This window comes from Coloeus monedula, assembly GCF_965178545.1.
Source record: "Coloeus monedula genome assembly, chromosome: 2".
NCBI classification, from domain to species: domain Eukaryota; kingdom Metazoa; phylum Chordata; class Aves; order Passeriformes; family Corvidae; genus Coloeus; species Coloeus monedula.
Window position 1 is genome coordinate 117,872,963 of NC_138782.1, and position 24,903 is coordinate 117,897,865.

Below are 24,903 nucleotides of genomic sequence, written 5' to 3' on the forward strand. Positions count from 1 at the left end.
AGGGGAGATTCTGCCCCTCTGCCCTACTCAGGTGGCAACTGCAGAGCTGCTCCAGCCCTGGGGCCAACATCAGAAGGACGTGGAGCTGCTGGAGTGAGTCCAGAGAAGGCCATAGAGACACTCCAAGGGCTGGAGCCTCTCTGCTCTGCAGCCAGGCTGGGAGAGCTGGGGGTGTTCACCTGGAGAAGAGAAGGATCCAGGGAGAGCTCAGAGCCCCTTCCAGAGCCTAAAGGGGCTCCAGGAGAGCTGGAGAGGGACTTGGGACAAGGCATGGAGGGACAGGACACAGGGAATGGCTTCCCAGTGCCAGAGGACAGGGATAGATGGGATATTGGGAAGGAATTCCTGGCTGTGAGAGTGGGGAGGCCCTGGCCCAGGGTGCCCAGAGAAGCTGTGGCTGCCCCTGGATCCCTGGCAGTGTCCAAGGACAGGTTGGACAGGGCTTGGAGCAGCCTGGGACAGTGGAAGGTGTCCCTGCCCATGGCAGGGGATGGGACTGGATGAGCTTTGAGGTCCCTTCCCACCCAAACCATTCTGGGATCCCAACGAGGTTGTGTTGCCAGTGTGACAAGCACAGGGGCCGTTCAGGGATTCCGGGAAGAGGTGAGAAAAGAGGGAGTTATTTTCTGAGAACTCTTTGAAAAGATGTGAAAAGTCATATCTGCTCTTTGTGGAACACACCGGGAGAGCAGGAGCTGTAATGGACAAGTTGTTCCTCAAACTCTGGGCCATTCTTGTAATGAAGAGCTGTTAAACAGGCCTGAGTACAAATAAATAACCACTTGTCGTGCCAGTGATTTAAAAAGAACTCATTTCTAGGTGTAATTCTATGGCAACAGCTTTTGTAAGGCACTCTTTGACACTGCAGCAGAGCTCCTGTTTAACAATTCAAATGCAGAAAAGATGGGAATAAAGGAGGCAAAATGCAACTCAGCGAGGTCCCCGCTCGCAGCTCAATCGTTTTGATGAATTCTGCCCTCACACGTTATATGAACATCTCATGTGCAGACAAATTCTATTTCATGGGAACAATGGGTGTGCATGGAGAAAAGTCTATTATCATGTGGAAAATAAAGGAATTAGAGGAGAATCAGAGGCGATAAATAGATGACTATGCAGGGAAACACTTGGCTTTCCACTCAGTTGGTCTGCAGGATTTGCTTTCCATAACTGCTGTGACACTGCTTATTCCTGCACTTTGGTGGATCAAAACTGCCTGGCAGAAAAGCAGGAGCAACCAATGCAGTTCTGCTGCAAAGCTGTGCCATTTTTAATTCATTATTTTGTTTTCCAGAGCTGCCTGAAATAGTCATCCCTCAAGCAGGCCATAGAAATGATTCTCTTTATTATGCAAAGTTCCATAAATCCCAACTGCTGTATGAAAGATGCTGCTAATCTTCAGAGGCTTAGGGTTGGACTGTGTGAATTTTTGGGGAAGACTTGGAAAAGTACTTTGCTCTTCCTAGTTAATTAGATCTGGAACAGTGGGAGCTGGTAGCAAAATATTGCCCAGCCTTGGTGTGACAGCCCTTGGTTCAAATAGCTGCCCAGGGAGTTTGGAGTCTGGATCCCAAAGGAGTCTCAAAATAAGAGACAATTCTATTGAAAGCCTCCTAACTCCAGGTTTAGAGGGAATGTTCAGGAAGCACATTCCCTACATGTCCTGGTAAAGCCAGGCCACTGCTGAGACACAAATGTGAGATTATAAAATTATAAAATCATAAAATCATCAGGGTTGGAAAAGCCCCTCTGAGATCACTGAGTTCAACCATTCCCCAGCACTGCCAAGGCCACCACTGATCCATGTTCCCAAGTGCCACATCCACACGGCTTTTAAATCCCTCCAGGGATGGGGACTCCACCACTGCCCTGGGAAACCCATTCCAATGCCTGACCACCCCTCCCATGAAGAATTTTTCCTAATATTCATCCTGAACCTCCCCTGGCACAGCTTGAGGCCATTTCCTCTCATCCTGTCCCTGTTCCCTGGGAGCAGAGCCCGACCCCCCCGGCTGCCCCCTCCTGTCAGGGAGTTGTGCAGAGCCACAAGGTCCCCCCTGAGCCTCCTTTTCTCCAGGCTGAGCCCCTTTCCCAGCTCCCTCAGCTGCTCCTGCTGCTCCAGCCCCTTCCCCAGCTCTGTTCCCTTCCCTGGACACCAGGAGCCAGGTGGGAAGGTTTTTTTCTTCTACTGCCTGGGGCAATCTGGGCAGGGAGAAGAAGAAGAGACAGAAAGGAAAGGTCTTGGAATTCATTCCCAGGGTTAACATCTGGGCTGGTGCACCTTGCAGCAGCTTCATGCCAGGTACACCGTGGGAAGCCAAATCTCTGCTTCTTCCTGTGCAAGAATCTCATCTTGTTTGCTTCTATTTCCACATTTTGGATTATTTGGATTATTTGGATATGGATTCCATTTTCTCCTTTGGATTATGCACTTCTGCACATTCAGAAGAAGAAGGTCCCCTCTCCACCCAAAAAACTGACCTACTTAATGCAAAGTGGATCCTCCTTTCTTTGTGCTTTCCAGCCTAAATTCAGCTCAGACTAAAGACCAGATCCCAGCCTATACTTTTCCATTTAATTTTAGCTTCACCTAAAGACTTCTGACCAGCTCACAAAGGCAGCTGGGACACGAGGGAAGAGCTCATTACGCATTGCTCCTGTCTTTGAACACCTTTGAACACCTGCAGAAGGGCTGAGCTGGCCCCAAACACAGAGCAACAAGGCAGGAGAGAAAATGAAACCATTTATTAAAACAAAATAAATGAAGCAGTGAAAAATAATGGTCCCATCTGCACCTACCACTGGTTCAGGGTCAGTTCTGCTGGAGCCAAAAATTGAAAGGAGAAGGATGGAATAGAAACCTGACCACCTCCCTCACCATACCCATTCAGAAAACAATAATAGCAATAATTTCAATACTTAGCACTCTTGCAATGCTTTTTACCATCAAACATTGCAGAAACAGGGCAGGATCAGTGAGAGTAGAACTTCTTTTTCCAAGGCTTGTTTGCTCCTTGGTAGCCACATTTTTATCTTATCATCATATTAACAGGCTGAGAGAAATTTCTTCCTGATGTAAAGCCATTAACATCGGCAGAATTATGTCTAGGATCAGTTTGACCCAATTTATTACTTTTTTAGCAGATGATAAGAGTGCTATAATGGTGTTCCATTTGACTTGGAACAAAGAATTTTCACAGCATTCAGCACAGGGAATGGCATGATTAAACCCTGGGTCCTTTTCAAAAAAATCTAAACCATTATAACAACAACAACAACAACAACAACAAAAGTGAGGGGGAAAAAAAAGGGAAAAAAAGTAAGCAAACAATGTGTAATTATGCCAGTCGATGATAATTCAAACTTTCCGTTTAGCCCGTGGTACCTGTCACCTCTCAGGATGAATAAAGAAAATTTTGGCCAGAATAAATCAGGATCTCCTTAATCCCAAATCATGGATCACCTTTTTGCTTTCTACAACTCCCTGACAGGAGGGTGCAGGGAGGTGGTGTCAGACTCTTCTCCCAGATCACACTGCATGAGACAAAACGGCCTCAAGCTGCCTCAGGGGAGCTTTAGGTTGGATATTAGGAACAATTTCTTCATGGAAAGGGTTGTCACACACTGGTTCAGGCTGCCCACAGCAGGGATGGAGTGAGCACCCCTGGAAGCGTCCAAACAACGTGTGGATGTGGCACCTGGGGACATGGTTTGGTGGTGACCGTGGTGGTGCTGGCTGATGGTTGGACTCGATGATCTCAGAGTTTTTTGTGAATTTCCCAGCTTTCCCAACTTTACTGATTCCATGAATGGAGGCCATGAAGTACCAGCAACAGGGATGCAGCTTGACTTTTCCTGGCTGACAAGATCCCTGAGGAGAAGGACCATCCTCATCCATGTCATGCTCCAGTTAAACCCCAGCAACAACCTGGGAACCCAAGGGCAGCAGAATTAAAGCTGCTTTCCACTCCCTTCCTCTCTACCCCAGCCCAGGCAGTGACATCTCTGTACACACTGAGATCATGGCTTTTCATATTAATTAAAATTCTCCTAAGCTTTGATTTCTCCAACTGTCTGCACAATCTGCTGTCTTTTCTCTTAGTCTAACACAACAATTTGGGAGGAAAGGAACTTCTTTTATTCTCTGTTTTCCTCACCAAAGTCCCAGTCCACACCAAGTCCAGCATTCAGAACATTAAACCCACTTTTTTAGCATTTTTGTTCTGCTGCTGCACTCTTTTAGCAGAAAGCAAAGCTTTCCTAGACTTTATGGAAATGTGACATTAGGAGAGAATCACTCAAAGGCATTTCAGCTACAATTAACATTCTTCGCTCCTCAGAAAGAAAATATAAACAGTTTCTAATTCAATTGCTTGAATGAGGAAACACTGGATTAAACCAAGAGGGGAAGGAGCAGACAAAAAACTCCAGTTGGACAAATGCTGGGATTGGGGTTTGTTTTCCCAGGAACATTTGATGTGTGTGGATGCACTGTGGGCACATGTGGGAACACAGACACTGCCACTGCCACGATGCTTTTCTGGGCTCAGTAACAGGAACAGAAATGTCTCCAGGCAGAGAAGCCTCATGATTCCTTCTTGATTCTTCCCAGACAGAGCATTCCCAGGATCCACAGGTTTAAAAGGGATGGCTGGGAATGTCAATACAGACAACATGCCTCAGAAGGATTGAAAAAAGAGCAGTGCAGAGCAAGGAGGGCACCGAGCTACTCAGTGCAAAATATTTCCTGCTGAGTACAAGTCTAGGAGCAGTCCTGGCTATGTAGAATCATGCGATTAGAATGGTTTGGGTTCGAAGGGACCATTAAAGTCCCACCCTCCTACCATGGGTAGGGACATTTTTCACCATCCCAGGTTGCTCCAAACCCCATCCAACCCGGCCTTAGACACTGCCAGGGATGAGGCAGCCACAGCCTCTCTGGGAATTCCATCTCAGCCTCTCACCACTCTCACAGGGAAGAATTTCTTCCCAATATCCCCTTTAAAGCTACTCTCTGTCAGTATAAATCCATTCCCCCTCGTCCTGTCCCTCCAGGCTCGTGTAAAAATTCCCTCTCTATCTTTCTTGTAGGCTCCCTTCAGGTAATTCTATGCATTCCTTCTGGTTTTTGACAAAGAAGCTGCTTTAGAAGCCAACCAGGACAATCCTTTTGCTGATTTTTGAGAGCTCCAAGAGGGCTCTACCCAAGGCAGGCGGCTTCTCCTCGTTTGGAATTACAGGTTTAAGGTCAGACACCCCGGACTGGTCACTTTGTCCACATCTCCAGGCTGAAGTGACCTCATCCATGTGGAAATCAGCTTTGCTCTGAGTACTGCAGGAACCAGATCACCTTAAGGTCCCCCCCTAATTCCAGGAACACAGTTTGGTAGACTCAGTAATTGGCTTTGTAGCTTATTTTTTTCTTTACAAGTGTCTCCAGAGCAAAACCAAAAAGTACAGAAAGTGCAAAAACTAAAAAAAGTAAGAAAATCCTGCTGGCCACCACCACAACAGTAAGCTTTTTGATAATGTCATTTTCACAAACACACCAAACTCTTTTAGTGCCTGTGGCCACAGTTCACATCACCATTTTAATCCCGAGGAGATGAATAACAGCAACTGTTTGAACTATTGGGTAAGAAAAAACACCTCCTGACAGTAGAATTGTGTACAAGTGATATTTTCAGTCTTCCTATGGCAGATCTGTCATCTTTTTTCCCCACTACCTCGTTTTTTCACCATTTCCCAGCTCACCTGTTGCTCTGAGCCCTACTGATGGTACAAAGGTACAGCACATCACTATGGAATACTCATGAATAAGGGAAGAATATCAGTAAAGCAAATTTTTCCTTACTCCTCAGAATAAATACTTAATTCCCAGACATGTTGATTTATAGCTGCCATGAATTAACCTTTAACAAAATATCCTTTAACAAGTTCTCTTTGAAACTTCCTGCACAGGTTCAGCACCAGAGTTAATGATCCCCCAATTTCCCCTCCTATTTGTGAATGCCAGGAATAAAATCGTATTAAAGAGGTGGATAAACAAATTAATATGGAAAAGGTCATCAGTGATGATTAAAGACTAAATCATTAATACCTGGAAGCTGAGAGGTAAATGAAGACAGAAATTGGTTTGGGTGGGAAGGGACCTTAAAGCTGATCCAGTTCCAAGCCCTGCCATGGGCTGGATGCCACTCCCTAGACCAGGTTGTTCCAAGCCCCATCCAGCCCAAGTCACGCCGAATTTTGCTGGAGTTGATTCTTAGATCAGCGGCATCCTTGGAGTAGAGCAGCACAGCAGATACATTCCAAAGAGTCCAACATCCTGCCTTTCTTTTATTCCTTCTCTGAGATTGTATATCCCAGAAATTGCCAGGAAGGCAGCTTCAATCAAAAGGGGATTTGGTTCCTGAGTGAAGGGCAAAATAAACCTTTGAGTGACCCAGATATCCCAGCAATGGCCAAGGTATCCCATTAAACATCCTGAGGTCAGGGAAAGAGTGATCCACCCTCCTTCCTGCCCCCGTTGTAGGAGCAGCCAGCTCCCAGACAGGAAGACACAATTTTTGGAAAGGATTTTGATGTAAATGAGCAAAAACCAGCAGGAGCCTCAGGTATCTTTTGTCAGAAGTATCTTGGCTTGTGGGTTACCCCTGGGGCTCTGCAGGCAAAGATCTCTGCCATGTGTTAAACAGAATTAACTGAGTCCTACAAACCAATTAAGAGGGGTTTTGCACTCTATTATTGTGGGGAAGTAGCCCATGGATGGAAATGGTGGAATTTCTATTGCTCTGGGTATTCAAATTAAAATTGGATGAGTCTTTTCCATTGCTTACACCCAGGGCTTCCAGCTTGAGAGATACAAAGGGATGGAGTCAACCCTGCAACAGGTTTTGATGTTTCACCCAGAAGTTTGCAGGTGCCATCCTACACCTTTCTCTAATTCCAGCTTCACAATCTGCCCTTTTTTTAGTGCACCAAAGCTTCTGAAAGGATTTTGTCTCCCTGAAAGGAATTCTCCTACAATGGATGTGCTCAAGTCTTAGCCCACAACAAATCCATGAGGAAATCCAAGAACTCCCCTGAGCTCTGGCTTTTCCCAAATCCTTCTCAAGACATCCTTTAGACTGTTGCTGCTGCAGTGCGCTACAGCCACGAGGATCCAAAGATTTTGCCTTTCCTTTCACTGGATCAAGTTCTTGTCTTCCTCATGGACCAAATTCTCCTCACCTGGAGGAAGCTCAGGGGAGAATGTGAGTGTCTGCAAAGGTAAGACAGAGCACAACTTCACTGTCACAATTTACTTATTAAAAACTGGACTACAACAGTCTTGGGCACAGCTGAGCAAACAGAAGTGAGTTAAACTCTTGTGGTTTGATAATTTCAATATTCATCCAACACCTAGAAACTGTGCAGGTCACTTGCAGAATTATTCAAAATCTTAATCACCTTGGTGAGGCAGGACTCAATTTCCAAACTTTTCTATGCCAGCACAGGAAGATGTTCCACAAAACAAGCGAGTCAGAGGAGGTGATGTTTGCACAGAGTAATTGCTGTGCTCTCCCAGTTTCAGGAAAAATACATGATCAGACATATCCACACTGACATCAGAGCCTTTCAGTCCTGTGCCTGAAAGGAAGGAAGATTTCACCTGGGAGAATGAGCAGCAGAAGCAGCAAAAGAACAGGAGCACAACCACGATAAACAAGAAATGCAAGGAAAATACAAACATGTTCTATCAACTGCTTTAATTCCAGAGTCATGGTCTCCCAAGAGCTGTAGCTTCACCCTGGTTTCATAGACAGTGGTTTGGGTTGGAAGAGACCTTAAAATTATCTCTTTCCACCTCCTCTGCCATGAAGACTATCCCAGGTTGCTTCAAGTCCTGTCCAACCTGGCCTTGGACACTTCCAGGGATCCAGGGGCAGCCACAGCTTCTCTGGGCACCCTGGGCCAGGGCCTCACCACCCTCACAGGGAAGGATTTCTTCCCAATATCTACCACCTGTAGTAACCACAAATTCTGGAAGCACAGTTTGAGCACAGATGGAGTAACTGCCTTTGTAGCTTATTTTTTTCTTTATGAGGTCTCCACAGCCAAACCAAAAAGAACAAAAAGTAGGAATTCTCCACTGGCCACAACAACAGCACTGAGCTTTTTTATAACACCATATTCACAAATACAACATGTTCTGATGCTTAAAAAGAAGCAGCTCCGTGCTGTATCTTCTGTCTTCAGGCCCAGTGACACGGGGAACATCACAGCCCAATCCTGCACCGAGTGTCCTGTGAAAATTGAGCTCCTTTGGAAGCTTCCTGTAGGCTCCAGGTCAGAAGATTTTGTCTTTGACTTGCTCTGTAATGGCTCTTTCAACCTCTGGGGCTCCCATATTTTCATCTTATAGATATATCTTTAATAAAAGCAGGAGACGGGCAAGATGGAAACAACACATCTCAGTGGAATACAATTCAAATAAAGTTGTTAATAATGAATAATATATTTGGTATTTATACTGCTGCTACAAGCCAAGCCTGTGATCGTGGGCAGTGCTGAGATAAATAGATGAAAGGAGCAGAGGACAGCAGTGAGGCTATTAGGATTTTAAATTTGCCATGAGGAACAATCAGGTATCTAAATAATAAATATCACTTTGGTTTCTTCCAGCCTGAACCAGACAAGACATTAACCCTGAAAAGTCAAATTCTGAGATGGAAAAGTGAACTCAAACTTGATTACAGATGGAGCAGAGCTCCCTCAGCAGAGCTGCTGCCATCCCTTGTGGACAAGGAGCTTTTTGCTTTTCATGCAATGGCAAATTTATTTACCACTTTTTTACCATAAGAAATAAACATTTATTCTGCCTTTCATTTTTAAATGATGAATCTACAGACTCCATTTCTGCATCCTGGATTTTAAGGTGTAATAAGGTTTTCTTGGTGAACTTCTCTGTTGAAAAAGAATATGACAGTCATGTCAGTGTTGAAAATTTGGAAGTAGAGCTGCAGAGGAGCAGGTAAGTGAAATTCAGTGCATCTGTTTGGTTCTCGTTGCCAAGGTTTTATCGTTGCAGCAGCATCTGCCATCACCTTTCCAAATGATTTTTTGAAGTGAAATTGCTACATTCATTTTATTTCATGACTTAGCAATTGCATGGAGGACAAATTACAGTTTCTAGGGTCATATCAAGGTTTTGTCTGCACATCCAGGAGGATCCTAGGACAATGATCTCATGATTGCAGACACATCTTATCCCAACTGTTCCAGTTAACAAAAATTACAGATTTTCTACAAAATCCTTGTCTTCAATTGCTACAAAAAACACACAAAACACTAATTCCCACAGTTCATGACATTAACTTTGATTGATACAGAATTTTGCACTTTGGCTGACCTTTCCTTCCTTCCTCACAGGTGAACTGGGGGAAAAAAAAGGGGAGAGGTGGAGCAATTGGCCAATCCTATCAAGGCACAGATCAAGGGCACGGTGATCACTGAGATTCTTCACAGTCATTAAAATTCCTATATCCTGTTCTTATAAGGAGAAAAAAAAAAAGACCAGACAAAGGCACAACAGGAATCTATTCTCTTGACAGCGATTTAATAACGAAAGAAAACGTTCTGAGCCACTCTCATTACGGCTTGGACACTTTAATCTTGTGGACTTAGTTCCTGTTCATGGAAACCTTCAGATCCCTTTACAAGCTACAGAAAGGGAAGGGAATATTTGTAGTTTAATTATACATTTAAACACTTTGGAGAACCAGAGCCACTTTGGGAGAGTGTTGTGGTGTCCAGCTGAAGGGTTGTACAAGGAATACAAGGCCACGTCTGAACATCAGAAGAGTCACCAAATTCAGCCCAGGGCTGGAGCCCCTCTGCTCTGGAGCCAGGCTGGGAGAGCTGGGGGTGTTCACCTGGAGAAGAGAAGGCTCCAGGGAGACCTCAGAGCCCCTTCCAGAGCCTAAAGGGGCTCCAGGAGAGCTGGAGAGGGACTTGGGACAAGGGATAGAGGGACAGGACACAGGGAATGGCTTCCCAGTGCCAGAGGGCAGGGATGGATGGGATATTGGGAAGGAATTCCTGGCTGTGAGGGTGGAGAGGCCCTGGCACAGGGTGCCCAGAGAAGCTGTGGCTGCCCCTGGATCCCTGGAAGTGTCCAAGGCCAGGCTGGATGGGGCTTGGAGCAGCCTGGGATGGGGGGGGTGGGACTGGATGATCTTTAAGGTCCCTTCCAACCCAAAATCATTCCAAGATTCCAGGATTCCATGAAAATGCTGATAGTTTGTCACAGGACATTCTTCTGTATTTTTAGGGAAGGCCAAGTCTGAGAAGCCAAGAACTTTCCTACATTACATTTTTTTCTCTATTGCCATTAACAGCTCCTGAAAAATGCCAGGCAGATTTTCCATTGGTGCCTTTAACGATCAAGAGTTTATGCACAAATACGTAAAATGAGCTCCACATCACCCAGCCAAACCCTCCCCACACCTTTCCACCCTTAAATAACAACATCCCAACCACCACCCTGCTCTGGGCTTATGGAATTAACTTGGGAAATCACCAGCTGACCACAGGAACAGGAGGTAACAGAGCAAGAAATTAATTTTCCCTTTCTCCACTCTCTTCCATCAGCTATTTAGAAGCCTTCTGGATGACCTTTGGAATCCAAGACAATTTAAGGAGAACTGGAAATCCTATATGGAAGAATCAGTCAAAAGACTAATTCTGATGCAAGAAGCACTACTGTTCCTCAATAAAACACGGATTTGCTGCTAAGGAGATGTGAAACAACTTCACAGCCAAATATTTTACATAACTCAGAGCAGAAACAAAGTCTATGTGGCACATTTTAATATTGAATTGTTAATTATTAAGAATTGTGATTTGTGCACAAGAGAAAATGCTTCAGAAAGATGAGAATTGGTAAGATTATAAATTGGTTTAACTCACTAAATCTAAGCCTGCTAACTAATATCATATAATAACCAGACATGTTTTATTTTCCCTTACATTCCAGTCACTGACAATAAACAAAGAAAACAACTCCAAGCAAACCCAAATGACCTGCTCAGATGTGAACAGCCTGAACCACAAGCCTATAAACCACCCTGTTTTTAAGAAAATCATCGTTAGCTGCGTATTTTATATGGTAATTGTACATCCCCAGTTTATGAATAACAACAGCAGAGTTCTTCCCTTCTGATTTCAGTGCCACTTGAGCTATGCAGATTTCTAAAAGCTTATGAATATACAGAGCAACAGAATTGTTCTGAACATCTGTAAGCAAAATATGAAAAGATGTTTGGTACTGAATGAACATCCTGGGTTGTCTAATGCTGGCCAAAAATGGTGTATTTATGTATTAGGGGAACGCACTGAAAATAGCTCCAAATCCTGCACACCCTCCAGAAGGCCTTTTCAGATTGTCCTCTGTATGGCTGTCACCAGAAAATGGAAAAAGAATTTTCCATTCCATTCTATTCAATTTTAATTTCCCGTCCCTTCCCTTCCCATTTTTATTTCTATTCACTTCCATTCTATTCCGTTCTGTTCTATTCCACCTTAAACCATCCCTTTTCCCACTTTTCACAATTTCCAGCAAGTTTCTGCCTTTTTGGATGCCTTGCAGCACCTCTGCACGGTGCCTCAAGTGTCCTGTATTTGCTCATGTCGCTTTTCACACCCCTTCCACGAAGCCCATGTGAGAGTTTGTCACTAAAAACAAGCCCCAATGTCAGCATTTGGCATAAAAAGTGTTAACAAGAAAATAAACCAGAGGAAAACTTCCAAGTGAGTCCAGGAAAGCCAGGATTTACTCCACCAGCACCATTAGTTGGCTGCCAGGGGTTCTGTGTTTCAGATCACAGAAAGAAACTGTGCTGGGTTTTGTACTGTGGAATCAAAAATAAATGCAAGGCTTCAGCCTGGAAATGACAGGATGCTGTGCACTAAACTGTGGGAAAAATTAACAGATTATTAATGAGGACAGAATATTTGTTCATGCATTGATTCATTAATTATTAGGACATAGCAATGGGATGGGCATCCATAGATTTCAGTGCAGTTTAGGATGTAAAGCCAACCCCAAATCTCCTCAGTCACTGCAGTCACTCATTCAACTCTTTGTTGTCGTTCATAATTCAGGATTCCATTCCCAATCCTTAAGAACCAAAGAGGAAAGACTCACCTGAGCACACCTCTTTGTAGGTAGGATTTGGGGTATGTCCTCCTGCATAACCCACTTGAGTGGAGTAGACTCCCTTCTGCCTCCAGAACTTCCTCTCGGCTCCCCAGAAACAGCCCATACCTGAAGGGGGCACAAAATACACATTGTGAGGTCAAAATCTGCCAATACTCAATCACTCATTTGCATATTAATTGCTGCAGGGCATAGGGGAAGGAACATCTATAGGCAGCACCTGCTGGTCAAGTGTTTTCCAAGTTTATTTATAGGGTAACTATAAAGAGAAATCCATTCTGCATCGGAGCACGACTCAAACACAGCTTGATTTATGCTTCTGAATATCAATTTATCACAGAGGACAAACCTTGGAAGGGTTCAAAGACCCAAACAAGGGGAATTCTCATGCACACACCAAAAAAAAGTTCCTTACAAGGCAACTGTGCTGTTTGTGCAGCACCATTTTTACCTGAGCTGATTAGGAAGCTGTCAAAACACAATAATTTGTATTAATGGCAAACAGTTATTTAATTTTCTGCTTTGAGGCAGAGGTGGCAGCAATAATGGATTATATTTTAAGTTATATAAAGGGAAAAATGCTTCCATTTAACAATTTATGCGCAGAGATATTTGATGTTCAGACAAGATTTTTGTAGCCATTCGCCCCCACTGCCAATTATCAAAGGACATCAGACTGTTTAAGGGTGTAAATTAAAACTCTCCTGGTTAACAGAATTAAGGAACAAACACCACCAACACTGACAGTTGTCTGATGGCTTAGTTAAATAAATGTTTAAGAGACTATTTATTAGATTATTTATTTAGAGTGTCATGGAGACTCCAGTATTTTCAAGCTGGAGCAATGAATTTTCCTTTTCAATAATAACATCCTGTTATTATTCCCTTTCTAAAACAGCTGAAATAAAGGCAGTAAAAACAAACTAAATATTAAATCCACTGAGAAATCAGTGATCCATGAGGAGTAACACTGCATCTCCTGGTAACACTGCAGATACGACAGGTTAAAAAGTCACAGAAATGATCCTTCAAAGTACAACCAGAAGAAAGGAGCAGCCCCTCCTCCAACCTTGATGGTTCACAATGTTCTTTCTTTGAACCTTCAGAGATTAACTTCTAATTTAAGTTTTAGTGCACCAAAAAGTACAGAACTGGGATTTCTACATCTAATTCAGGTGTTCCAGCAAGCCGCAGGAATTAAGAGCCAAGGGCTACTCTTGGAGATCCTGGAAAGAGGCAGGAACCTCCTGAGGACAATTCCCGCAGAAGATATAAACTGATGATGAAACTGCAGTTAAAGTCCCTTGATTACAGAGGTAACAGAGCTGTTAGGCTTGGGCTCCTCAGCTAAATCAGGCTGGTGGCTCCAAGCCCCAGTGTCCAACCTGGACACTGCCAGGGATCCAGGGGCAGCCACAGCTTCTCTGGGCACCCTGGGCCAGGGCCTCCCCACCCTCATAGACAGGAATTCCTTCCCAATATCCCATCCATCCCTGCCCTCTGGCAGTGGGAAGCCATTCCCTGTGTCCTGTCCCTCCATCCCTTGTCCCAAGTCCCTCTCCAGCTCTCCTGGAGCCCCTTTAGGCCCTGGAAGGGGCTCTGAGCTCTCTCTGGATCCTTCTCTTCTCCAGGTGAACTCCCCCAGCTCTCCCAGCCTGGCTCCAGAGCAGAGGGGCCATTGGAACTCCCATGGAATTGGGCACACCAAGGCTGAATTAAACTGCTTCCAAGGGTGATTTAACTTGTTTTGGGGATTCTTTCTTAGATCCCCAGTCTGGATCTGCAAGAGACTCATGGAAAATAAACTTCTGCCCAACCCTAGTACTTCAGTGCTATGCATCCCTAATATTCCACAGGAAGTTTGAACTCCAGCTGTTTAAAATCCCAGCTGTGCCCACAGCTGAGGCTGAGGCTCTCACAAGAAGGACTCTGGAGCCAATTTATCAAACAACCACTGGCTGGACAAACACACTGAGGAGTGGCCAAAGAGCAACTTCATCCATGCCAAGGAATAGGACAGACCCACATTTTTTTCCCGCATCACATTCCTAGACCTGAGTGTGACTGAGCAGCCGAAGACTAAAACTCAGGTTTGAGTTCAGATACAGGCCCAACTTCTAATACAAAGTAGAAATGCTCATTCTTAGTGTTTTACTTCAAGGATTTTAATGCTCAATAAATCCTTAATGGTGCTGTTGAAATCCCTGATCATCAGGGCAGTGGTCACTGACCTGATCAATAACTATTATTTGGGATTCTCTCATTGATAATCCTCTCTGACCTCTCTTTCCAGGACAGTGGTGGAGTCTCCATCCCTGGAGGGATTTAAAATCCCTGAGGATGTGGCACCTGGGGACATGGGTCAGTGGTGGCCTTGGCAGTGCTGAGGGATGGTTGGACTTGATCTTGGAGGGCTTTTCCAAAATAAACTATTCAGTGACTCTGTAGATTTGACCAGTGACCTGCGAACCCATCATGGATTCTTCCATTTTTCCCTCTTTCAGCTGATGCCTGAGCTCACTGTGCCGCCCTTTCCCAGAGAGAGAGGGATTTTATTCTCCTGGAGAACTGCTCTCATCATTTCTCAAGTGCGCTGCCACCTCACACAAACAATAAATCCTCTCATCCCCGAGAACAGATGAAATTGAAATCTTTGTCATAATAAAACAACCTGCTGGTAAAGAGACATCATTTACAACAATCCAGCACTAAATTGCTTTCCCCAGCATTAATCCATTCAGCTGATGTTTGGTATTCTGCTAAAGTAGTGCCACGTTCAACAGAGAAATTGTCATAAGGAGAGAAATATTAACAATAAAATCCCACATAATATTCCAGAATTAGACACGTGAGCTCATGGAGTGCCTGTTTTCCAGAGCACTGGCTGCCTCAAGCCATGGTTAACGTGGACAATTACTACCAAAACAGGGAAATAATTTCAGTTCAAGATTTCACATGGTCTTGAAGTACAAAAAAAAAAGTTTGCTTCCCTTAATTATTACTACTTTAGTAAGGAAACGGAAGAAATAAATAATTTAAATAATAAATTTAAATAATTAAATAAAAACTCAGAGGGGGAAACAAAATAGTGAAAAAAAAAGGAGGAAAAGAACCATAAAAGCAAAATAAGCCACCCATATTATAATTTAAAACTGGAAAACATGAATGCGATTTTAAACTATTCATGAACTGATTTGCATAATCCCCAGTACTGGGGAAGTGAGTGCAGCTTTGGAGTTACACAGGGAGCTTCTGGAGGCATTCCTAAGAGGAAGAAAAAAAGGAAATACAGGGAAGGAAACACATTCACATTCTCAGAAAAAAAGTCTTATTTGAGCATAATGGGTATTGCAGAGTGTTTAAGCACTGAAGATATTTGTCACTTTTTAATTGCTAATTTGCAAAACAAAAACTATTCTTTTAGTGATGGGTTTTGACTGGCTCTTATTTGGAATTTCAAAAGGTATTTTCAGATTTCTTTTTTTCTGGTTTTGAAATTCGAACCCAAACAGATTCAAACAGGAATCTTGAAATGTTCAAGCATCCCTATGAAAAATATTAATCAAACACTTGGAGAATAAATTATAGAATCTATATTCCTTTCCAGCATCCACATCCATTTTCTCCAGCTATTCTCTTTATGGATCCATACTCCTATAGATCCTCTGAACAAGGCTTTTTGTCACCAAGGGCCCTGTGTTTCCATAGGCAACCCAGTAATTTGCATATTCCTAATAAATAGCATAAGCTGAAATATTCTTTTAAAATAATGAAAGCAAAGTGCTACTTTGGTAAGAGAGATAAGCACCATGTTTTTAGAGACAAAAATTTTTGAAATATTCTAAGACAAATAGAGCAGAATTGAACCCCAGATGTTTGCAAGGATGAGCAGCTTTATGGATTAACCACATTGACCAGGTCTCCATTGGCTGCACAGGAGCTCCAGCATCCAGGGATTCATTTATTTGCCTAAATGGAGACATTCGGGATCATTTGAGATACCTGAGGATATCCAGGACATCTGTGTGCACAAGGCTGACATAAATGACACAGAATTCGGGAGAGACACGTAAAAGGGCAGGGAAAATGCTCCCGGACATGGAAATGGAACTCATGGAATCATGGAATGGTTTGGGGGGGAAGGGACCTTAAAGCCCATCCAGTCCCACCCCCTGACACAGGCAGGGACACCTCCCACTGTCCCAGGTGGCTCCAAGCCCTGTCCAACCTGGCCTTGGACACTTCCAGGGATCCAGGGGCAGCCACAGCTTCTCTGGGCACCCTGTGCCAGGGCCTCTCCACCCTCACAGCCAGGAATTCCTTCCCAATATCCCATCTATCCCTGTCCTCTGGCACTGGGAAGCCATTCCCTGTGTCCTGTCCCTCCATCCTTTGTCCCAAGTCCCTCTCCAACTCTCCTGGAGCCCCTTTAGGCCCTGGAAGGGGCTCTGAGGTCCCCCTGGATAGTTCTCTTCTCCAGGTGAACACCCCCAGCTCTCCCAGCCTGGCTCCAGAGCAGAGGGGCTCCAGCCCTCAGAGTAGCTCCATGGCCTCCTCTGGACTCACTCCAGCATCTCCACATCCCTCTGCTGTTGGGGAACCCAGAGCTCCAGGTGGGTCTCATCAAAGCATCCTATTTGCATATTTTAAGGTAGGAGAAACCAGTCCCTACCCCAGACACAGACAGTACAAAACCCTGAGAGTCTCTGAATTTGAAGTTGAATCCAGTCTCCCAAAATATAGTGATTTGTATCTGAAAGCTGCCTCTTTCTCCTCCACATCCATAAAAAATGACCAACCTGACAAGCTCAGTAGGACTCGGTGTTGCAGACAGGAATCCCAGGAAATATTGCTGATTCCAAAGTTATCTATCCTCATATTAACGTTCACAGCTTGTAATATTGTTAATTCCTTTTTTGTGTGTACTGTGTACAGAAGCTATCACAGAGCACCAAAAAACAGATTGGAAACCTTATTTGAAAATTGTTCAACATTCCAGACGTTTCCCCCAATCCCACAAGCAACTCCACAATCTCCAAAGGAAACCTTTCCTCACCTTTGCTCTGATCCCTTCTCCAGTGCCTGCTCCTATCATATCCTTGAATGATCCTCAGTCTCCACAAAGATTCCCTGATGTAAATTCCTATTTATGATTCCATTATGCAAATGAGCACAAGCACTAAATTTGCATCAGAAGGGTATTCCTGATCCAAACTCCAGCCTCACAAGCTGCACCCATTCTGTGCTAATTAACATCCATTAACTCCAGAGCTCCATGGAAGCTTTGGGGATTCTCAGTCTCCCATTTATTCCATTTATTTAAAGAAACTCACAGCGGGTGCATTGTGTTCTACACTGGCCAATTTTCATTTATTATAATGTACACATATACAAGATTTTCATTTGTGGAATAATTTTAATGTCTTTTGTCCTTTATTTTCGTGGAATATCCTTCTCTAATGGCATCAGGTGCAGACACACCTGACTCCCCACCAAACTTTCCCTCCTGCCAGCTTTATTTCCAAGCCTTCCCTCTCCCTGCCTTCCCAGCAGTCCAACAGGACATCCAGAAGACTCCCTTTTTTGTCAGATTTTGAAGAATGAATGCATTATTTCCTTGGCATGCCAAGCCTCTCCTGGCCCGCCGCCTGCCATCCCTACACCCACACTCCAAGGCACTTTTCCATGCAGCAGATTAAGGAGCTGTTCCCATGCCAGCAATGCTTCGCTGCCGAAGATGAACTGCAAAGGACACAGATCCTGCTCCTCCTTCTGTTAGCAGGATTTCGGGATATATTCCACCAGCTGGGGGGCTGGGGGGGCGGGGGAAATGTCAGCTTTAAATATAATAAAATGTGCTGGGAGAACAAAGAGCAGAGTCCTGGAAACCTCTTCCCAACGCCCCGAGGAGAGGAAGGAATGGGACAGGATCTTTCCAGACAGAGGAGCCTCTCGTGCCAGGCTCTGCTCTGAATCCCTGGGAGCAGTGGCTGTGCCAGCTGCTCCGATGCCACAGGATCCAGCCACAGGCTGCTCCTATACATTGAGGCAGCAAAGGACAGCCAAGAGCACATCCCACTGGCTACCTCAGAGCTTCCTGCCCGAGCCAGCATCTCCGGGAGTTGGAGGCACAGCTGCCAGGATCCTGCTTCCCTTGGCCAGCACAGGACTTGGCCCAGATTTTGAATACGATTGATTTTGTTCCCTCTATAAAATCTGGAGAAGGAAATGCTCAGCTGCTTTGAACTGAAATGAGTTGGTTTTGTTTTGTTTTTTTTTTGTTCCCTCCCCACCCCCCAGTTGGAAGGAATAAATTGAGCCTCGGCAAGTTCCATCCCTATAGAATAATGCTCATTCCATACATTTCAGCCAAATGCCAAGTGTGATTGGCATTTTCCTCCTTAAAAAACTGTGGAGAGCAGTTGGTACAGCTGATTGATTGAAGTCAGTCCAAGTACTGATATTTCTGAGCACAGAGCCAAAGGGATATTGATGCTCTGTGCTCTGAGATCGTGGAGACCATTAATTCTTAGAACTTCCCAGGCTGAAGAGGGGACCTTGGCTTCACTGTGGAAGGTCAGGATGAGACCTTGGTGGGCACCATTGTGTTCCCTCCCCAAAAAAGATGGGCAAGTAAGTGGCAAGCAAGCTGTGATGGTAACCTGCAGATCTCTGTGGAGGACTTGTTGGGGAGAGTCCAGAGGAAGCCACAAAGATGGTCCAAGGGCTGGAGCCCCTCTGCTCTGGAGCCAGGCTGGGAGACCTGGGGGTGTTCACCTGGAGAAGAGAAGGATCCAGAGAGAGACCCTTCCAGAGACTAAAGGGGCTCCAGGAGAGCTGGAGAGGGACTTGGGACAAGGCATGGAGGGACAGGACACAGGGAATGGCTTCCCAGTGCCAGAGGGCAGGGATAGATGGGATATTGGGAAAGAATCTTGGCTGTGAGGGTGGTGAGGCCCTGGCCCAGGGTGCCCAGAGAAGCTGTGGCTGCCCCTGGATCCCTGGAAGTGTCCAAGGCCAGGCTGGACGGGGCTTGGAACCACCTGGGCTAGTGGAAGGTGTCCCTGCCCATGGTACAGGGTGGGACTGGATGAGTTCTAAGGTCCCTTCCCACCCAAACCATTCTGTGAGCCCATGATCTCCCTGTTTGGATAACCTGATAAAAATGTCCTGGGAACCCAGGAGAACATCCAGCATATAGAGTCTACACACAGTGGATATGCACCTGGCTGCAATAATTTTTCTTGTCTTTATGTAACTCTATAGCACCAGATTCCCAAAAGATTAACTTTTGTTCTCTACAGGCAAATACTCCAGTCAGTCCCCTTGGCTCCAGCGTGATTGTGAACACAAATCCAGGAGCAAACTGGATCTCAAATCCCTTGGGAAGTGAGGGGATACAGCATTGTTGAACACTTTGATACTGTCTGTGCACTTACACAACTCTTAATAAGGGCTTGAAAATCTAAAATGATCAAAGCCATGTCCTCAAGATAAAAATGCAGCATGAAACTACTCCAGAGCCTTTGTTCTGATTTTTTTCAAGTTCTTGTTGAGGATCTGGAAAGAATTCCAGAGTCAGATTGAAATGCACTCTCATCTTTTGCACAGCACTGCGACACGTAGGGTGCTTTGGCAGCCATCTGGATCCATACAGGATTAATGTTATCAATCAGGATTTAATATAAAATTGTACCATTGATACCCTCAGGGGCTTAACATCCAGCAGCTCCAGAACATCTGAGCAATCACAGAATATTTGAGATCACTGGGAAACAATCAGCTAAGAAATGGCTGGGAGGAATAGGGGAAAAAAGCGGTGAAACAGAGAACAAGTTGAGCTGAAAGAAATAAAACTGCTGATGACAGATGGCATTAAGAGGATGATCTTCCTCGATGAGCGTTGGCTCTAATGCTCCAACAGGGTTGATAAATATGTTGAACAGCTTGCCTGGGGCAAGTCAAACAAAGCCCTGGGCAAGAAATTTAAAATGCAGTTTGCCTAACAGAGCAACTAAAGAGGAATTTCTTGGCTCACCGTTTTGCCAAGACGTGTTCTGTTCACACTGCATGAATTCCCAGGGAAACTGTTGGGTTTGCTTCTTTTTTTTTCCATAGGAGAAGCAGAAGCCTCATGTTCATTCAAATTAACAAATGCCCAGGAAATTGGTTCCTGCCTGTGGCTGCTGACGTTGGACGCGGGCGTGGGCACGTGTTTGTGTACGGATGGATGTTTGGATAAAAGCTGCACAACAGATTATTGCAAAAGGAAAAGCAGATTATCATCAGAGGGAAGGAATATTTTACTGTCAAGAGAAAAACTGCCATGTTTTCAGCACAGGAAATGTGTCAGAAGGATGACTTTGGAAAAAAACCCTCGAAGACAACAGCACTCAAACTGGGAAAAGCAATGGGGAGATACAGAAAACGACTGCAAAATGTGTTTATCAAACCCATCCTAAAGCATGTTACAAGTTATAAATAATACAAACTCAACAGGATTCAAACAAAGCTGAAGCCAATATCCAGAATGTTAATAAGGCACAAAGCACAGTCGCTCTGAACTTCCCAGGCAGAACACGACAGGTTTCGCATATTCCTGTTTCAATGCAATTTTGAGCTTAACCAGCAGAGAGCAGGGACAGACCCAAGTCAGCGAATCCCAACACTTCCCACACAGGGTGGCCTTATTCACTGCCTCCATATCCTTTCCCACCCAAAAAGCAGGAATACTTAAACCATTTTTGTCCTGAAGATCAACAGAGCTGCTGTCTGGTGACTCCATAATAAAATTCCATCATTAAAATTCTCTGTTGGAAAACTTGCCTCTAATTCCCAGAAACTGGAAGATACAGCCCAGCCAAAAAACCACGTCTGGTGACGTGAAAGGTTCTCATCACACCTATGGAAAAACAGCAGAGGCCAAACTTCGTGACCTTGGAGAGCTCACCCTGTGCCCTTGACACGTCCCCACACCTGGCAGAGCCAGGAGGACAATGGTGCACCTCAACTTCCACCCATGAGCTCCCCCTGAACCCTCCAGATGTTCACTTTGGATCTGAATAATCAGGATCTCAATAATCCACTTCCCAGGAAGAGAAGCAGAACTTGTGAGAGTGAAGAAAGCCAAGAACCTCTGCAGCTCTTCCTTCTCTTTTTCCATAGTCTTGGGATACAGACTTTGTTTCTAATCAAGCCTCACTTAAATTAGAATATATTAAATATTACTTTAAATACTCCACAACTGAGGTATGAGTGGTCCCAAAGCAAAACAAAGAATCCATTCTGGAAAAACACCAAAGGATCCTGACTAAAAGGTCTTTGTTAAAAATCTCCTTTTCATGCCTTGCCTGGGACTTTCAAAGGTTGGACTTGATGATCTGAGAGGTCTTTTCCACCCTTAATGGTTCTCTGATTTTGTGTCTATTGAGTAAGAGAAACACCACTTGATAAAACTCTGTATTTTCTAATTTTTTCCTTTCCATGTTTTGCTTTGTTTGTATTCTTCAGTAAAACTTGGGATGAGTCAAGGGAATGGCCACGGCTCCAAGGCTGCCAGAGCTCCAGGAGTGTTTGGACAACGCTCTCAGGGATGCACAGGGTGGGGTTGTTGGGGTGTCTGTGCAGGGCCAGGAGTTGGATCGATGATCCTGGTGGGTCCCTTCCAGCTCAGGACATTCTGTGATTCTCTGAAGATCAGGCATGAGACAATAGGAATCAAAAATGTCTAACAATAAATAGAGAATTCATCCAAAAAACAGTTCAGTGTCTTACTCCTGAAGATTTCCATCCTGAAAAATGTATTTGGCCTCTGATTATGGAGACATCACAGAATCCCAGAATGGTTTGGGCTGGAAGGGAGCTTAAAGCTGATTTCATTCCACCCCCATTCCACTAGACCAGGTTGAGGTCCAGTCTAGTCCATAGATTAGATCGAGTTTCATTCATGAAAATGAACTAAAACCCGTCTACTTGGCTTTGTGTAAATAATCAATCCCGTTATATTCAGACAGGTGGAGCACTGGGAAAAACAAGATGAGCGGGAGGCTTTGGGAGTTCAAGACTGAACTCAGACTGTCAGATTTTCTCTCTGAAGCTGATTTCCATCATTAGTGGTGTTGCTATTTTCAAACCCACAGCACATTAAACCTTTGCCACAGACGTGAATTCCACTGTGCTGGGTTCTGGGTACAAATACAGAACAAAAAAGCAACATCCCCAAAACTTGCTTTTTTCTATTTACAGGGTCATTCATACTCCTACATTCCATAAACATCAAAGAGAACTGTCCCAAACTGTAAATTTCAGGAAGGGGAAACCAACAAACACCTGTTTCCTTTCATGTTTGGGGATTTGAGAATGCAGCTGATTGAATGCTCATGGCTGGGATCAACAGGCAGCATTTTCCATGAACAACTGACTGACATCCAAAGCAATATTGCACCACAAATGGATCTGACCTGCAGGGGAAAAAGGACTATTCACAAAGCAGGAACAATTGGTCCTTAAGTGCAAAATGTTGGGATTAAAATTGCATTTTGTCTCATTTTGTCTAATCTCATCTAATCTTGTGCAATAAAATTTATTGTCTAATCCATTAAAGAGTCATCTTGGGGAGTCCTGTAGGCACCTGATGTTTCTTGGCCACAAATATAATGCCTGAATTGTCCCAAGGAAAAAGAAAAAAAAGTCAAATTTTATGGTCAAAAATCTGATTGCTTGAACTATTTGTTTACTCCTAATTTCTCTTACCAAATAAATTATTTGACCAATGAACATGGGATGAATAAAAGCATCAAAAGTTCTTAGCACAGCCTTGAATTGTCAAAAAAAAGGAATCAAAACTTATCATAGAATGGTTTGGGTGGGAAGGGACCTTAAAGCTCATCCCATTCCACCCCCTGCCATGGCCAGGGACACCTTCCACTATCCCAGGTTGCTCCAAGCCCTGTTCAGCCTGGCCTTGGACACTTCCAGGGATCCAGGGGCAGTCACAGCTGCTCAGGGCAACCTGGGCCAGGGCCTCCCCACCCTCACAGGGAAGAATTCCTTCCCAATATCCCAATTTAAACCTGTTCTCTGTCAGTTTGGAGTCATTCCCCCTTGTCCTGAACTCCAGGCCTTATTCCAAAGTCCCTCTCCAACTCTCCTGCAGGTTCCTTTCAGGTACTGGGAGGGGAAAGTAGGTCACCCCAAAGCGTCTCTTTTCCAGGCTGAACAATCCCAATTCCCTCAGCCTTTCCCACAGCAGAGCTGCTCCATCCCTCTGATCATCCTGGTACCTCCACTGGACTTGTTCCAGCAGCTCCAGGTCCTTCCTGTGCTGGGCCCCAGGGCTGGAGGCAGCTCTGCAGGTGGGGTCTCACCTGAGCGGGGCAGAGGGGCAGAATCCCCCCTTCCCCTGCTGCCCACTGAGGGTTTCTGGGCTGGGTCATGTCCAGCTCTCACCCTCCAGCACCCCCAAGTCCTTCTGCCAGGGCTGCTCCATCTGCTCATCCCCATCCTGGATTGATCCTGGGGGCTGCCCCAACAGAGGTGCAGCACCTTAATCTGAGTGAGCACAGCAGAAAGCCCAAGGATTTGGCCACTAAACAACAAATCATGCCTAAACCCAGCCACCATCCTCTCTTCTTTAAAGAAGAGAGAAGTTTCTTAATCCATTATGTTTCCAAAGTCTGTTAGGGATAAAAAGAACCTCTGCTACAATATGGTGAAGAGATGGAGATAGAGCTACACGGTCCTATCATCAAGCTGATTATCTGCTTCATTGCAAAGCATCACATCTTTAGTTCAGCCATTGATTTGAGGCTTTCAAATCATTTTGTGATCTTCCTTCACTCTGAGCATTCCAGTGCTTGGCAGAGATTCATTTTAGATCATCCCCGGTCATTTGCCATGCTTTAGTGCTCCACTACTCAAGTAGAACTTGATGTACACAGAAAATAAGAGATGTCATCAGGGCTGTGTAATCCATTTCATATAAATCCATCTCTGCAATAACACCCAAGCCTTACCCTTGTCTTGTGAAAATCTCTCTAATCTCCCAAGCCACCTTGGGGAGCTTGAGATAGAAGCAAAACAAAATATATTCTACTCTTATAAAAGCAAAGAAACTCATTTTGTTACCAGCAAAATAGGAATCACTTCTAGGGCCTTGCTGCAGAAAATAATAACTTGCTTACAAGGTTTGTTTACTGCAAGGAATAAAAAATTTGCCTTTTCTTTCCTTTTTTTCTGATGACTATTGCTGAGTTAAATGAACTGTCATAGCCACATTCAGCAAAAGTAATCTCATATTCCTTATTATTATATTTGTAGCCTTAGACTTCAGACAACAATAGAAAGCTGTAGGCACCCTGACAATTATTTAAACCTACAATCTATAATTGCTCAGGAGGAAAAAAATAATTGCATTCAAATAGCAAGCAATTCAACAAGTAGCCCTTCCGTCCTCCTTTCCCCTTAACCCTTTTCCAAACCAATAAATGCCTTCCAAGTGCACCTAGATCATTCAAATGGATCTATTTTGAACCATACCTGTCCTTAATGGAAATATGGAAGTTCCAAGAGTTATTTTCTCATCTGTTGCGAGCCAATGAAATAATGGTGAGTTCTCACTTGAGAAAGAGAATAACTCTTCCTACCCATCTCCAAAAAAAAAAAAAGATAATTACTCAAAAAATACCAGAGTAGATTGTTAG

General features: G+C 44.4%; 1 protein-coding gene across 1 annotated transcript in view; it reads right to left on the bottom strand.

Annotated features, from left to right (window-relative positions):
- The window catches only part of MSRA (methionine sulfoxide reductase A), a gene marked incomplete at its 5' end in the record, with an annotated part of 234,870 nt that overhangs the window by 114,296 nt on the left and 95,671 nt on the right, over window positions 1-24,903 (bottom strand). Inside the window, one exon of the mRNA XM_082277057.1 lies at window positions 12,191-12,310. Within this exon, the coding sequence (XP_082133183.1) occupies window positions 12,191-12,310 (120 nt within the window). The remainder of the gene's footprint in view (window positions 1-12,190; window positions 12,311-24,903) is intronic.